The 17,689-nt window shown below is 39.4% G+C and overlaps 1 protein-coding gene across 15 annotated transcripts in view; it reads right to left on the bottom strand.

The window, feature by feature from the left end:
• Positions 1-17,689, bottom strand: part of LTBP1 (latent transforming growth factor beta binding protein 1) — a 458,896-nt gene that overhangs the window by 91,431 nt on the left and 349,776 nt on the right. For all 15 annotated transcript variants that reach the window (XM_064363976.1, XM_064363978.1, XM_064363977.1 and 12 more), the window contains 3 exons: positions 13,562-13,684; positions 6,940-7,062; positions 5,365-5,487 (listed from right to left, as the gene is read on the bottom strand). In XM_064363976.1, coding sequence (XP_064220046.1) covers positions 5,365-5,487; positions 6,940-7,062; positions 13,562-13,684 — 369 coding nt within the window. The remainder of the gene's footprint in view (positions 1-5,364; positions 5,488-6,939; positions 7,063-13,561; positions 13,685-17,689) is intronic.

The following is a 17,689-nucleotide window of genomic DNA, read 5'->3' as shown; positions in this document are numbered from 1 at the left end:
TCCTTCTATCAAATAAAAACAAGTTATTATAATGACCGTTCACCCAGAATTAAAATGTTTCTGGGGACTGACCCTAAAACACAAAACACCGGTGATGTGACTTTGCCTCAATTAAAGCAGGTTCTCACTTTTTCTTTAGTATGTTTTTCTAGCTTTACTGAAGTATAATGTCCATAAAATATATTCATCTATTTAAGAGTCAGCTCAATGAGTTTTGACAAACGTATCCACATCCTTGGGACCACCCCAGTCCAGGGATAGGCATTTCCATCCCCAGCTCCTTCCCTCTCATTCCTTTTGTGCTTGGCTTCTTCCTCTAGGCATAATAGTTTTGAGATTCACCCAAGTTGTTGTGTGTATCAGTAGTTTTCTCCTCTTTATTGCTGGGTAGGATTCCATTGGATGAATGCACCATACTTTGTTTACTCATTCTCCTTTTGATGAGCATTTTGGGGGATTTCCATTTGGGCCATTGTGAATAAGGTTTCTATAAACATCTCTATACTCAAGTCTTTGGATGAACATATGCTTTTACCTTTTTTGAGCAAATACGTAGGAAAAGGATGCCTGGGTCATGGAGTAGGGTTATATTTAACTTTTGAACAATTGTTTTCTAAAGTGACTGTAGCAATTACATTTCTACACGTAATGTAGGAGAGCTCTGATTGTTCCACATTTATTCTAATAGCTCCACAGCTATTCTAATGGGTGTAGACAATCAGTTTTTACATTAACCTTTCTTTCTATGCTTTGTAGGAAATAAAGATAATGAAGTGAGAAGAAGTATATTTGATCAGTGGCATTATATTAAAAACTCTTGATCTATTTATTCAAAAAAGATCATAGAGAAAGAATCCTAATATAAATTTCTGCAACAAGAAAAATGCTTTGTAACCTAGATGTTTCCCTCAGCAAAATGGAAGCATGTTGCTCTATTCATGCTACTGGTGTGTTTTTTTTTTTGAGACTAATTCTCAGTCTATCTCCCAGGCTGGAGTGCGGTGGTGCGATCTCGCTCACTGCAACCTTTGCCTCCCAAGTTCAAGCGATTTTCTTGCCTCAGCCTCCCCAGCAGCTGGGATTACAGGCACCTGCCACCACATCAGGTTAATTTTTGTATTTTTAGTAGAGATGGGGTTTCATCATGTTGGCCAGGCTGGTCTCAAACTCCTGACCTCAACTCCTGGCCTCCCGAAGTGCTGGGATTACAGGCGTGAGCCACCACACCCAGCCCTGTTCATGATACTTTAAAGTAATTCGATTTTCATTTATTTTCCAAAATCTAAGAAAAGTAATGAAAGTGAGGGAAAAGAGCATTATTTTAAGTGTTTATAAATAATTGTATACATTAGAAAACTGACCATATGCTAGGGTTAGGTTTAGTTTAATTTTTTTTTTTTTTTTTTGCAAGGCCTTTATCTGTCTTCAATGCAATAAAAAGTAGGTTGAACATTGAGAGAGCCCAGCATGGGATTGTTTTGTACCACCACCTGGGGTAGCGTGAAAACATCTATTTTCCTTAGAAGTTGAGTAACAGGTTTTAAGGGCAGGAACAGTGAATCGATGTCATCTTTCTACCAAGACTGAGCTTCTGAGGTCACCAACTACTTACAGCTTCCTAAAAATCCCACAGCTAACTTTTGGTCCTTCTGTTACCTCACAATAATATGACACAATTCGTCACTCCCTCCCTCCTTGAAACACTTTCTTCTCTTGGATTCTGGTTTTTCTCCTTCTTCACTTGTCACTTTTTCCTCAATCTCCTTTGCTGGTTCTTAGCCATTTCCTCACTCCTGAACATTGGAGGGACCAGGATCTCTCTCTTTTCTAACTATACTCATTCCCAATCAATTTCATGGCCTAGAACTCACCCCTAAATTCCAAATGCATAGGTCCAATTGCTTTTCAGATATCTTCCTTCGATTATTGATCTTTGGTACTGAAAATGGAAAGTACCCACTTGAAGCCCTTCATGTCTCCACACAGCCTGTTCCTCAGGCATCTACACCTGCTATTCCTTTGAAATTAATGCTCTACCCATGAATAATTACTTATTTATCATATTTTTTGTTTTCTCTCAGACTACAATGTAAGCTAAACAAGGGAAGGAATTTCTGTTTGGTTTATTGCTCTGTGCCTAGAACAGTGCCTGGCACAAGTTCCACACTAAATAAATATTTGAACGAATATGTAAGTTAATGTACGAAGGACTCTGATTTGGAAAGAAATACCATCCCACCTTTCTACTTTTTTAAAATGTTGTCCACAAATTAATGACAAAGAGCAAAGGGCCACAGAGAGTCAGTAATGAGTCATCTTCTCAGGCTTTGTAAGGGACTGCAGGGAGCAACCTTAGTGAGGGTTAGAGGAAGGTTAAGGTAGACAAGGGATTAAAGATTGTGCTTGGAGGGAACGAGTCACAGACAGAGCCTCTGAAAGCTGAGATGCTCAAGGCCCCTAAGAACCAGGACAATTGAGGCACCCTCATTATCACAGAATGAGTGGCTACCGAGCATGCTGGAGTCAGCAGCACACACAGGCAAGCACAACACTTGGGATTCTGACTCTACAAGGAGGCCAGCAGGATGACAGGACAATAGTGTAAGAAAACAGGATCTTTGCCAGAGCTATTAGGTGAAAATTACACATGTAAACATAAAAGCCAACAAGAAAGGTAGCTCTTTCTTGAACAGCTGTGAGAGGATGTGAACAGCTACAGCTTAGTTAATTATGGCTAAGTATCACTGGGGAGGGTCGGAAACATTGCTAGTTGGGAATTAGCAGGCTGAAGTGCTAACATAGTTTCAAAGGGAGCTCTGAATTAGTTAGATGGACTACAGTCCTATTTATAACCCAGTACACCAGGGAAACTAGTCCTGACTTTAAAAGAAAAGGGCCTGATTACATATTCCAAAAGAAGCTTTCTTATGGAACATAAGCATACCTTAGATACGTTAATAATGAAGAACAAGTTTGCTAAATGTTTTTGACTTTCCATGCAATGGATGTTTTTGGAATAAAAACCTTAGACTTCTATTAAGATGTTTACACATTAAAACAGACAAAGCAGAGGAACATGCCCTGGGATGAACATCCATTACTCAAGATTTAATCAATGGTGCAGTTCCTTCTTGGCTTGGCCAGGAATCAGGACAGAAGAGATGCTGATGGTCATTTAAGGTTTTCAGTGCCCTAGCACAGGGGTCTTCAGTCTCTGGGCCATGGACTGGTACAGGTCTGTGGCCTGTTAGGAACCTGGCCGCACTGCAGGAGGTGAGCAGCAGGGAGCAGCAGGGAGCAAGCATTACCGCCGAGCTCTGCCTCCTGACAGATCAGCAGCTGCATCAGATTCTCACAGGAGAGTGAACCCTCTTGTGAAGTGTGCATGTGAGGGATCTAGGTTGCATGCGCCTATGAGAATCTAACTAATGCCTCATGATCTGAGGTAGGACAGTTTCATCCTGAAACCATCTCCCCGAACACCATCCAGGGAAAAACTGTCTTCCATGAAACTGGTCCCTGGTACCAAAAAAGTTGGGACCTCTGCTGTAGCAAATCCCTTACCAGTTACTTAGTTCTAGAATAGATTCTTCCATGAATGGCTCCTTCCAACACGACCAACCCTCCCACCTTGGGATGCCACTACTTTGAATCATTACCACTTACCCATGTATTAGAAAGTTCCTAAAACACAACATTTTCATACACAGTCATATCTTATCACTTATCTGACCTATTTCTCAATAGGGGTGTGTGTGTGTGTGTGTGTGTGTGTGTGTGTGTGTGATTTTTTTTTTTGAGACAGTCTTGCTGTGTCACCCAGGCTGGTGCAGTGGTGCAATCTTGGCTCACTGCAACTTCCGCCTCCCAGGTTCAGGCCATTTTCCTGTATCAGCCTCCTGAGTCGCTGGGATTACAAGCACTAGCACCATGCCTGGCTAATTTTTGTTTTGTTTGTTTGTTTGAGATGGAGTCTTCTTGCTCTGTCACCCAGGCTGGAATACAGTGGCATGATCGCAGCTCACTACAACCTCTGCCTCCCAGATTCATGTGATTCTCCTGTCTCAGCCTCCCAAGTAGCTGGGAATATAGGTGTTTACCACCACACCCAGCTAATTTTTGTATTTTTTAGTAGAGACAGGGTTTCACCATGTTGGTGAGGCTAGTCTCAAACTCTTGACTTCAGGTGATCCGTCCACCTCAGCCTCCCAAAGAGCTGGTATTACAGGCGTAAGCCACTGCATCTGGCCTCAATGGGTATACTGATTATCACTTTTCGTAGGTGTAATTAACTCTTTGAGGAACATGATCACCTTAGGATAAAATCTTAGAAGGTGATTTACTGATAAGGCCTTTAAAACGCTGCCAAAATTGCCTTCCCAAGGGTTGTGTCATTTTACACTCCCAGCAGCAGCAGGATATGGGGACTCGCCACTTGTGACTGCTTGTGCCAAGTTCTCTGGTCAGAATTGTAGGATACTGTAAATGACAATGGATCTTTCCCAATCAACTGGACTGGGAGTGAAAAAGGATTTGGGGCTGCTGAAATGCGTGTCACGAAATCATTCACCAAAAGGCTCATCCACTTATCTCAAAGGTGCGGTTCAGACCCTCCTTCAAAAACTCTGATCCTAAATGGGAGATACAACACTGCCAAAACTGACGTTTCTGGTTTCACAACTGACAGGATGTAAATCAAATGAAGCCTCAGGTAGGCTGGGAAAAAGCTTGTTACTTAGGTGGACAATGAACAAGGTCACAAGTGACAGACTGGTAGTAAAAGTGAAAAAGAAGCCCACTGGGAGAAGACATTCCCCTCTCCATACGTAGATCTGGCTCAATCTTCCAATCACTTCAGAGAGATTCTTTGCCAAGCAAGTGGTGAAAGTGGTTAATGACTGCCTGATACTGTTACATGTGGGGTATCTTTCAGAAATGTTTTATGCAAAAAGCTAAAAACTGAATTGAAGTTTGGCTCTGAAAAACCCTCTAATTACCTGGAAAATTAAGTTGTACTTACTTATTTGGAACATTTGGAAGTTGATTCTGCATAAACAAGGTGTTACAGTTCAGAACTATGCACCCAGGATAAACCATCTATAGCTGGTAAAGTTAAACCGATTCTTTTATGCCTTTGGCTGGCGCAAGTCTAAAAGACAGCTCCAAGCAGTGCAAAGAAAATCTGGACTCTACTCCCTTATTTGAATTATTCGTGTGACCCCAGGGAAGACACTTTGCAGGGACCTAATGTACGTCTTCACTATGAAATCAAGAGATCAGGCTCAAAGACAGAGGCTGAGATGATGCCTAGATTTCCCTCTGATCAGGGCATTTTATGATTCTGAAATCAGGTGCAATTCTTACCTTCACAGTGGTCTCCAAGCCCAGAAGCTCTGTAACCCTGGTCACACACACACTGGAAAGAGCCCTCAGTGTTCCTGCACTGCCCATGAGCACAGAGATGACGGTGCTGGCATTCATCAATGTCTATGAGCAAGAGAATACAAAGAAACTGTAGAAGTGGTGTTTAAAAAACATTTTCAATCAGTTTCAACTGGATCAGTGTAAATTCTAGAAAGACAATGTTGACACAAGTAATGGCCATCATATATTTTCGCTTTTGTTAACACTATCTCAGACTTTTTTGCTTATTAAATATTCAGAGTATACATGAAGACATGGATATTGTTTCTTTTTTGTTTTTTTTTTAGACAGAGTCTTGCTCTGTCTCCCAGGCTGGAATGCAGTGGTACGTTCTCAGCTCCCTGCAACCTCTGCCTCTCATGTTCAAGCAATTCTCTGCCTCAGCCTCCTGAGTAGCTGGGATTACAGGCATCCACCACCATGCCTGGCAAATTTTTGTATTTTTAGTAGAGACAGGGTTTCACCATGTTGGCCAGGCTGGTCTTGAACTCCTGACCTCGTGATCCACTCGCCTCGGCCTCCCAAAGAACTGGGATTACAGGCTTGAGCCACTGTGCCTGACCGGATATTGTTTCTTTATCAAATAATTGACCTTATACAGTGTGGATTCTGTTCTTAAATAAGAAATGATGTTTGCTCTCAAGAACTCTGGGCACTTGTGGTTGACACAGGTGAGATAACAACATCTTCAAGTTCAGGAAGCACATACTTATTGGGAAGGGAACTATTTCTGTGTGAAATTCAATGAAATATTTCTTTAAAAAGTCTAAGGTCAATCCTAGCAAATCCAGAATCTTCACTATCACCTATAGGAACAGAACATATTTTGCAAACTTTGTCTCTAAGGGGGACATTATTACAGTGTTACTGAGAAGTTTTCTTTAGCGATTTTTTTTTTAATTCCATATATGATACTACCTATTCAATTTATTAAAAATTGTAATAAACATAATAATCAAACTAGTGCTCCAAACTTATGCTGTTCACATGGAAGACACCACAAAAGAAGACACAATATAGAGACTGCCTTGCAATAAGAAGTACAAATTCCTTCTATAGAGATGGAGAAATAAAAGGACAAATCTAGCGATTTTTTTAAAGGCAAAAATTTTTCAATGTTAAATACAAAATTAAGGTTATTAACATTCCACAGAATAAAGCAGCCCGATATAATGACTTTCTAATCACTGAAATTCAAGTACATAAAACCTTTAAATTAAGTGTTTCAATGGAAATTATCTTCTGTGGTAAAGAATTACACAGAGAGCAATAACTGTTCTTCTTAATACTAATGCCTAGTCATTGATTGCTAATGCCATAGGTTTTGAAATTAACTGTCTTCCATCTTGTTTTATTGACTTTCCTAACTGATGTTTAAATCCCTGACTTTCTGGCACTATAACACAATCATCTAGGTAATTTTTAAAAGGTACACTCACTTGATTGAATGTACATTTTTTTCAGACCAGGTGCTTTATGCCGAAGTTTCAGTAGTTCACATTACCACACTCTTACCTTCACACTGGTCTTTAGCTGCCGACAGCTGGTACCCCTGCCCACAGGTGCACCTGAAGGAGCCCTCGGTATTTTTGCACTGCCCATTTATGCAGAGATTCCCTTGCTGACATTCATCAATATCTGCAAACAAAACAATGGCATTTTTTCTGAAAAAGAGACTACCCAGGAGAATGCAGTGCTCCCTGCAATGCATTCTGGGGTTATTGCTACAAAAATAATAGTACTTCTTATGTCTGACACTACACACTTTAGTATGTATCCCTCCACCCATGCTGCTGTATGAACCCCAGTATACTGATCTAGAGAACAGAGATAACTACAAATAGACAATAAATCAATAAGCTACTTATAATAATCATACTCCTCACCATCATGTTGCAATCTCTTGAAATGCAACATGAAATATTTTAGAGTTGCGAACAGAAGGCAGAACCTGAAGCAAATACAATGGCACTCAGACAGTTTGTAGACCTGTTTAGTTGCATGAAAGAAGTTGGAAGCAAAACTCTACCAGGAATTTGAAAAACAAAACCAAAAACATATGCAGTTATGGAAGGAAACGGATAATTCTACTTTATTTAGAAGTTGAACTATAAGGCCAAACAGTTGTATAAAGAACTCTGGCTCATTTTCAAAGTAACAAAGAAAGCCAAGAGAAAAATGGCAGTATTAGGATGACTGCTGGAATACCGAAGGAGAAAGCGGTAAGTGAGGATTTTTAAATGTGCTTTGACTGAAGATAAAACCACTAACTGAGGAAGAATATAATTCTTAATAAGTGGCCTAGAAAATGTCATGTATACGAAGTTATACAACTGCAGTAAAGGACTGGCTTCATCAATAACTTAAATACTTCTGATAGGAGAGTTTTCCAGATGTTTTTGTTCGGCCATTATATTGGTCTGACCCAAGCAGATAATTCTGTCTTGCCTTGTCAGTGCAAATACAGCCTCAGAATGTTCTGCTGAATGGCTAGCCAACTTATAAGAATTTATGATTATTAAAACAAGGCGGATATAACTGATCTTCATCGCCTACATGACAGGTTTGTTGTAAAGATTACCAAAGGGAATAGATACAAAACTCATTAGCCCTATACTCAGAGGGGGAGAAAGGAGCCCTAATCTAAACAGAGTAATAAATAAAATAGGGGGATTTGCTTTTTAAAAACCATGTCCTATAGATCAATGTATGACTGTTGTTTTCTTCCAAAATCATCTCACTTAAAATGCATCTAAAAGTGTTTGCCAGGAAAACTTAATAAACTGTATAGGCCTTTCACTCAAGCATTGTTGACAATTACCTGTTTCCTCTGATCAAGTTTCATTTCTTAACCTCTAATGGGGCATTAATCTTTTAAATTTATTCAGATATAAGCAAGGTATCGGGTTATCCCTTCATGAAATAGTTGAAATTGCTATTGAAATATTGAAATGGTTTCCTGAATAGCTTATACAAAGTATTAATGTAATTAGAGTTCAAAAATTTCATATTTAATTTTTCATAGGAATTAATTTAGTTGATTAAAAACAGTGGTTTCACCAATTGTGTTACTAGTCTCTTTTATTTATAAATAATTTCTGGCTGCCAACTATTGCCTATTCATAGAGAAATTAAACAAGTTAAGTTTCATTTTAAAGATTATTTTATACCTTTCAAACACTCTAAGTCTCTTAGCTTTAGGAATGGTTGGCAGCAAAGATCAGCCTACATCACATTTTCTTTTAGCACATTCTATGAAATACTTGAGATGTCAGTTCACGAACCGAAGACCAGCAATAGCTCTTGTAGCTGGCTGGATCTCACAGAATGTCTGACAACATTTTTAGTGCTTTGGACTCTTTTTGACTTTCTCATAGATGACAACAAGTTAAGCATTCCCATGTGAAGATGTCTGCAGCAGAGATATACCCTCCATTCCAAGTACTGCCGGGGTATGCCAGACCTCTTATGTAACTTACTCATTTATGATGCTAAGAATGTCAGGAGTAATGCATGACAAGTAATCACATATACACTTGGAATAACTTGAGGCAATACAGTTATCTTGAACAAGGTGATCTTTGGGTCTTTAAAATGACCAAAGGGAACAAAGATAGATTAGAGATAAAAATATATTTTTTTCTAATGAGGGATAAAATTTCTGAGCTAAAAGAAAGCTTTCTAATAAAAGAGGCATGCCGGACAAATGTCTTCTTTCTTTTGTGCCAAGAATATCACACACACCTCACATGTGAAAGTATACCTGACATTATGTGATGACCAGAGCCTTTCACCTCTGTGTTCTTCTCCCCAAAAGCCCATGGCCCCAGTTTAATCATGAGAAAAACATCAGATGATCCAGACTGGGGACAAGTTACAGGATTCTGGGCTATACTCTTTAAGACAGATAAAGAGCTTGAAAACTAGGGAGAGATTCACTGGGGAGACAAGACAACTAAATGCAATGTCGTATCCTGGATTGGATCCTGGAACACAAAGAGGACGTGACTGGAAAAACTTGTGAAATCAAAGTAAAGTCTAGAGTTTAGTTTAAAAAGAAAGACAGTGTATCAGATCCTAGCTGTGACGTGTAGAAGCTGTGTGAGCTTTCTCATCTGCAAAAAAAGGGGAAAAATAATGCTTCCTACCAGAGCTGATATATGGATTGCATGAAATTATACAGGGACAGAGATCACATGGGAAGAGTTAATGCATCCCAGACTGTAATGGGGAGATGCCATTAGAATCAGAGTAGAGGGCAAGGTTAAATGCCAAGTGGAAGTAATAGCCCTTCTCACCTCTGAGCTTTGGCATGTGCTGTTTCCTCTGCCTGCCAAGTTTTACTCCCCTTTGTATTCAATACCTTAAGACCTAGTTCAAATAGTAACACCTTCGTGAAGCTTTTCCAGAAGCATACAAGCAGAGTTTGCCACACACTTCTTGCTTTAACAAACCTTTGTTTATGCCTGTAATTTAGCAAACACCACCGCATCATGCTCTGCCCCTGCGTTAACTCATTCTCTCCACATGATCTCTGTCCCTGTATTATTTCATGCAATCCTCATATCAGCTCTAGTAGGTACCATTATTGCTCCCTTTTATTTGCAGATGAGGAAAGTAAGGTTTACTAAAGTAAGATACCATAATTCATCCAAGCGCACACAGCTTCTACACATCAGGAATAGGATCTGATATACTGCCTTTTTTGTTTTTAATAAAAACACCTAAATACTAGACTTTAATAGATAATTTAATCCTAGATATTCTTAGTTGTCTTGGCTCCCCAATTAATCTTTCCTAGGCTCAGCTAGGATGGCAGTGGTCAAGGGCAAGACAATGGTAATGAGTCATTCATTCAACATGTGTCTACTTTGAGCATCCCGTTAGAGTCCAATCCCCTAATTTTAGGGATGACACAATGTCTGGAAACATGAGATTATTCACCCAAGGTCATATCATGAATCAGTGGAAGAGCCACATTAGGTAAGCAGCGAGGAAGAAGATGAATGTAAAAGGCAGGATAATCTTGAACAAGTACTGGGTCCAAATAAGCACAGAATCTTCACAGGGCAGTTGTGACACTGACTTGGAGGGGTCAGAGAATGCTAGCTGAAGAACGCAACTGTGACAAGTAAGTTTGGAATATGAAGGAGGGGGACAGATTGCAAGCGTTTTATCAACAAGCAGATGAAAAAAATTAGGCAGGTTAGGAAGAAAGAAGATAAAATGGCGGGATATGAAAATAAACTAGCAATCAAAGATTAGCAATGACTCCTAAGGCTTGAGATCCTCATCCACCACTGATCCAGTGTATGGGGAAGAAATAATACCTTTCAGATGCTTCTCATGTTTAATTTGGTCTGAGGAGATGGCTGGCTTAAGGAGTCAGTAGGAAACTGTGGATGTGGGCCAAAAGAGAAGGGACCAGGAGAAATGGAGGTGTGCCCACATTAGATGTTCCACTAGGAGTGGCCAAGACCCACTGTTGCTCTGTTATATTATGGGAGCAAGGCATCAAATTCAGATGCCTGCACATTCCCTACTGCCAGTGGAAGAAGCCTTAATTCTTACAGGATACCAGGGTATTCACTTACTACTTGCCTACCATAGTGAGAAATTGATTATCACTCTAGAGTCTTCACTTACATCAAGGCGCTTAAGAAAGAAGAAAATGTTTACTTATTTCCTCTTTTCCCCTTTGTTAGAACATACTTTTAGATGTAAAAGTAAGCAGAAAAGAAAAAATCCACAGATCTGACCATAAGAAAAAAATTAAAACTTAAAAAAAAATCTTAAAAAGAAAAATTAGGGAAGCCTAGGACAAATTATAACAATGTACTACCAAAAACTTATATGCAATGTATATACACATGTACATACATTTATTATTATTATTTTTTTTGAGACTCTATTTTGAGTCTTGCTCTGTCACTCAGGCAGGAATGCAGTGGCACCATCTTGGCTCACTGCAACTGCTTCTTGGGTTCAAGTGATTCTCATATCTCAGCCACCCAAGTAGCTAGGATTACAGGTGCACGCCACCAAACCAGCTAATTTTTGCATTTTTAGTAGAGACAGGGTTTCGCCATGTTGGCCAAGCTGGTCTCAAACTCCTGATCTCAGGCGATCCACCTGCCTCGGCCTCCCAAAGTGCTGTAACCCAGCCATGTGTACATACATTTATATATGTATTACATATATAAAGAGTTCATATACATTGACTTAAAAACTAAAAAACCTGATGAATGGAAAATGATATTAAGAGAAATTTTAGATATATATATATAAACATGTAATAAGTATATAAAATAAATGTTTAAAAATTAGAAGTGTTCAGAGAATCACTAAAGGGAATGAGCATATAAAATAAATATTAAACCTTTTTAGAATTAAAATAAATATACATGTGAAATGAGAATGTTCTCCTGTAAAAATAGTAAAAAGACCACGGTACAATGTATGTATCAAAACATCCCTATGTACCCCATAAACATGTACGATATCGACAACCGTACGTCAATTAAAAAAATAAAAACAAAACAAAATAGTAAAAAAAATTCAGAAAATTTTACCCAATATGAATCAGGAAGTAATTCTAAAGTTTAGACAAAAGTTTATTTTTAAAGGAGATCTGGCCAGGTGCAGTGGCTCACACCTGTAATCTCAGCACTTTGGGAGGCCGAGGTGAGTGGATCACCTGAGGTCAGGCGTTCAAGACCAGCCTACTCAACACAGTGAAACCCATCTCTACTAAAAATACAAAAATTAGCTAAATGTAGTGGCAAGTGCCTGTAATTCCAGCTACTCAGGAGGCTGAGGCAGGAGAATTGCTAGAACCCAGGAGGTGGAGGTTGCAGTGAGTTGAGATTGTGCCACCGCACTCCATCCAGCCTGGGAGAGAGAATAAGACTCTATCTCAAAAAAATCCCAAAAACTAGTTCGGTGTGGTGGTGTGCATCTGTAATCCCAGCTACTCAAGAGGTTGAGGCAGGAGAATCACTTTAACTCAGGATGTGGAGGTTGCAGTGAGCAGAGACCGCACCATTGCACTCCAGAGTGAAACCTCATCTCAAAAAAAAAAAAAAAAAAAAGAGAGAGAGACCTGCATTAGTTTTATTCACTAATGAGAAGTTGAAAATTTTTTGTTTGTTCAATACCTAAAGAAGAGCAAGAAAACTGTGATATGGCAATACACTGGAATATTATACAGCCTCTAAAAATAGCATTTGAGGCCGGGCACGGTGGCTGACGCCTGTAATCCCAGCACTTTGGGAGGCTGAGGCAGGCGGATCACAAGGTCAAGAGATCGAGACCATCCTGGCCAACATGGCGAAACCCCATCTCTACTAAAAAATACAAAAATTAGCTGGGCCGTGGTGGCACGCACCTGTAGTCCCAGCTACTTGGAAGGCTGAGGCAGGAGCACTGCTTGAACCCGGGAGGCAGAGGTTGCAGTGAGCTGAGCTCACACCACTGTACTCCAGCCTGGTGCCTGGTGACAGAGCAAGACTCTGTCTCAAAATTAAAAAAAAAAAAAATTGCATTTGAAAAAAGTTACAAATGGAATGTAAAACACTTATGGTGCTTATGATACACTATTAAGTCACAAAAAGCAAGATACAAACTTGCATATAGAATAACATCTTTATATACAATATCCATGAAATATGAATATTCATGAATGAGATTATGTGAGATTGTTACTTTTCTTTTTTATCTCTCTGCGTTTGCTAAATTTTCTAAAATGGGTGTATGTTGGTTTCTTTAATATCCATGTTACGCAGATATAATTCACATGCCATACAATTCTATTTAAAATGTACAATTCAATGGTTTTTAATATATTCACAGAGTTGTGCAACTGTGTGCTCCTTTTATAATGATAAAATATTTAAATGAATAGATGTGTGGTTTACAGACTCTCTAAAAATACACTGTTTCCCTTTATGTAAACAGATATGCTCTGTATTTAACCACAATGAGGAGCCACTTTCAGCCAAGCCAACCAATATGTGCTCTTAAGTAGCTCGGTCAAAATAAACACAGGTAGTGGGGTTCCCTTTTCTAAGGCTAATTGCTCTAATCTATGCTTAAGTGAAGTTTAAATAAAAATGGGAAACTTGATCGAAGTATTCACCTTTACAGTGCTTCTGGTCCGGAGTCCGGGTATAGCCTTTGTGGCATGAACACATGTAGGAGCCTTCAAGGTTGGAACAATCACCATTTGTGCAAACGTTTGGTTCCAGGCACTCGTCCACATCTTGAAGAATGTTGCGTAATGGAAAGAACAAAAAAAGAAGAAAAAGAAAACATGGATAAAGTTAAATTTGGTTAGAAATGGAAACAGTAGACCTTCAGAAGACCCGGCAGATTCTTCAAGATAAACTTTCAATTAGCCCGAAGGAGAAAAAGCAGCTTGTCGTGAACTGCATGGATGATGGTTCTATACTTTAACTTACCTTCTGAAAGTAACTCAGAACCAAATAAGCTCTATGAATAAATTCAAGAAATAAAGATGGCTTGTTGTAGCAGGGAGGAAGGAAGAGAGGGGAGATTTAGTGCAACATCTCTACAAGAAAGAATTTTCCAAAGAATCAAAGATGGGTAGAGGTCTATTTTGGAAATTGATGAATTCAGCAGGATGGGACAATTCACAAATGCAAAAGATATGACTCATGACCCAGAGAAATCACAGAGCAGTTTTAACAGACAGGTGAAAAAGAGTAATAAAAAACTCTAAGATGGCAGTGAATCCATGTGATGAAAACCAAGTAAGCTAGGGCACAAATACAAGCCTACTGGGCAGTTTGAAGGTAGGGTACAGGCTGCAGAAGTAGATGATGATAATAGCAGCACCTAATCTTTATCAAGCGCTTGCTACAGGTAGGCATTAAAGGCTTTACATACATCATCTCATTTAATCTGAACAAAATCCTTATAGGCCAACCATTTCATGGAGGAAGGAACTGAAACACAGAGAAGTTCGATAACCTGCCTCAAGGCCACACAGAAAATGCTGGTTCTGAGATTTGAACCCAAACCTACCCTTTTAACCTGACTGTAAGTTTCTGTCACAGGCAATGTTAAGTCTAGTGACAGAAACAGTTAAAGTGAGAGAGAATGTATGAGTTGATGTTTGTTTTTATTATTTGCTAACAGCATTTATACTGAAAATCATCTCAAATTTTATTTCATTCAAAAATACTTATTAAGTTCCTACTATATATTATTATTTTTCAAAAACAAAAATGTAAGTTCTGTGCCCCATCTGAATGGCCCTGCATAGGTCCACTGTATGTTGCAGTGACAGACACAGGTGAAGAATCAAGAAGCAAACACTTAAAGAAGAAAAGCTTAACTCCCAAAATGCTAGAACTATACATACAGCATCACAATTTAGGATTAATCTTAGCGGGTCTGTAACATAATCAAAGCATCTTAAGCATAAGGCAGACAAAAAAGGAGGAAAAGGCATGTTACAGCATTTGTTTCACTTTTCAATGCTCACTACAGCACGAAAGCAGTAAAGCTTTCTACCCTCTTAAGGCAGTCACAAGCACACTGACGATACAAATCTAATCTTCAGTAATCCAGGGTGTAGACTGCACGCATTTGCATTGTATTAAAACTGTATTCTTTCTTACAATGGAATGCAGAAGTAGAGTTATACTAAGACATGGCAAAAACGCACCTGTGAGTGTGCACATGGGTGTGTTCCCTGTGCATACTGAGAAGAGTCAAGGAAATGGCACCGCCTAGGTGCTCTGTGTTGCTTTCACAAAATATCACTAATTATGGTAAACTGACTCTAGTCCACGACAACAAAAATAGCACTTCCAGACTGAGTCATTAACCACCCTTTCTTTGGTTGTGGGAATCCACTTCTGTAAACATTGAAGGCAAACAACTTGAAAGAAGAAGCCAAGCATTGGAGCCAAAGTAAATAATGGGAATGAGCCGAGACACCAGGCATAGAAATTCCAGACAGCAACAGGAAAATGTCATGTTTAGTATCTGGTTTTGTTTCAAAAATGTTAACAAGTTCAGAAATGTATGGATTGCTCTCTTTAATTATTCATGCACCAGGGAAAATGATTTATAAGGCTGTAGAACGTAACAGCAAAATCAATCTCTAAGACCCTATTTTCTCTAGGTAAAGTAAATTAACAAGCATTACAGATTACCATTTAGGAGATACTTATACTTTTATTTTTCTAGGCTACTCATGACTGATGACGAAGCAGAATGCCTTGAAATATCTAGGGTAGCCTGATGTGTTTATTCTTTCTTTTACTTATTATAGACATAATTGCATGGAACCAGAATTCTGTCAAGCCAATCACTGTAGACAGAACAGTTTGAACTGAAAGTACATGGCTTAATGAGATTATGCTCCTGAGAAAATAGCAAGACAGTAAAACATAACTAAAGCATCTTTACAAAGAAGGAAGGTCTCCAGAGAGAAGCCACACATAAAAACACTTGGTGGATACAAATGGGGTAAAATTAATTCAGCATTGTATCGTTAGTCCAGATTTCTCTCCTAAACTGGAGAACCATGCATAAAGCTGGTCAGTCTACTGGATATCTCCTTGATGTCCCCCAGACACCTCTGAGTCTTTATGGCCAAAACTGACCCCTCCCTGTCTTTTCTTTATGTTATTTTCCATACCAATCTCTATTACCATTACCTACTGAAATGCCCAAGCCAGAAACCCGGGAGTTATACCTTCTAGAGTCCTTACTTTTATTCTCCCTCTTTCCTCACATTGTTGATTGCCCAGGCAAATCAATATGCCTTTCAAATCTCTCTTAATTCACCTACTTTCATTCTTTCTCACCTGAGTTACTGCCATAGTCTTTTAATTTGTTTTTCTAAGACTTGGCTTCTCTAATCCATTATCCAGCTTGCAGATAGAATAAACTTTTTTCTAAAATACAAATCTGATAAATGGTGTTGGCTGTTCTACTTCAAAAACCTTCAACGGTTTTCAGTGTTCTGCAGTTTAGTCAAGGACACAAACTTGTGGGGCCCTGGGTGGTAATGACAGCAGAAGGCGTGGCCCCACAGTTCAAGCTTCCAACCCTTGGGAGGATCACTCATCAATGCCATAAAAAGTGCTATGCTTTGAAAATGGTTTGTCCCAGCTAAAACTCATGTTGAGGCTTGGTTGTCAAGGTGGGAGTATGGGGAAGTGGTGCCTTGTGCCTTTAAGAGATGATTAGGTCATTAAGATGGGTTAATGTCTTTCTCTTGAGACTGGGTTAGTTCTCGTGGGAATGAAATTGTTCCCAAGAGAGTGGACTGTTATAAAGCGAGGTTGCCTCTGTGTTTGCATGCTCTCTTTGCATGTACTTGCTTTACCTCCCACTTCTCCAGCATATTAAAAAGAACACAAGGCCCTCACCATAAGTGGCCATCCGATCTTGAATCTGCCAGTCTCCAGAACCATGAGCTACATAAATAAACCTCTTTTCTTTATATATGACCTAGTCTCAAGGTGTTCTGTTACAGCAACACGAAATAGGTTATGAAGGAAGCAGGTGGTCCTCACCCACCCCACCACCCACCTGATGGCGGCCTTATCGCTATAGCAGAGGTAGATGATTATGGCTCTGGTTTTCATGGCGGAGCTTAAAATTTGTCTTACTCTAAGATATGGTCTTACAGAATATTCATATTACCCAAATTCTTCCAATGCATACACATAATGAGTTCAACAGGTCTTTGTGTTTTATCTCAGTTAGAAAACTTATCATAAAAAACAGTGTTGCTAGAAAAATTGGTTCTAGCCAGGTGTGGTGGCTCTTGCCTGTAATCCTAGCAACTCAGGAGGCTGAAGTGGGAGGAGTGCTTGAGAACAAGAGTTTGAGACCAACATAGCAGGACCCTGTCTCTACAAAAAAAAAAAAAAAAAATTTTTTAAATTAGCTAAGTGTGGTGATGCATGCCTGTTGTCCCAGCTACTTGGGAGGCTGAGGCAGGAGGATCACTGAAGCCCAGGTCAGAGGCTGCAGTGAGCTATGATCATGCCGCTGCACTCCAGCCTGGACGAGACCTTGGATTGTAAACCTCAAATAGTTTACCAATGGGCTTTTGAGACATAGCAATCTGGCATTTGCCACTCACTGAATTAATTAAACCTCCCAGAATAAGAAACTTGCCAGAGGTATCAGATCAGCCTTGGCAGGCAGATAATTCAAAGACTTATGCATCCATCTTAAAGCATGTGTCAGCCTGGGCAACAAGGGAGACCCCATTTCT

Source organism: Aotus nancymaae, unplaced genomic scaffold, assembly GCF_030222135.1.
Source record: "Aotus nancymaae isolate 86718 unplaced genomic scaffold, 86718_ANA_hifiasm-v0.15.2.pri h1tg000057l, whole genome shotgun sequence".
Classification (NCBI taxonomy): Eukaryota; Metazoa; Chordata; class Mammalia; order Primates; family Aotidae; genus Aotus; species Aotus nancymaae.
This window is presented reverse-complemented; position numbering and strand designations above follow the sequence as displayed.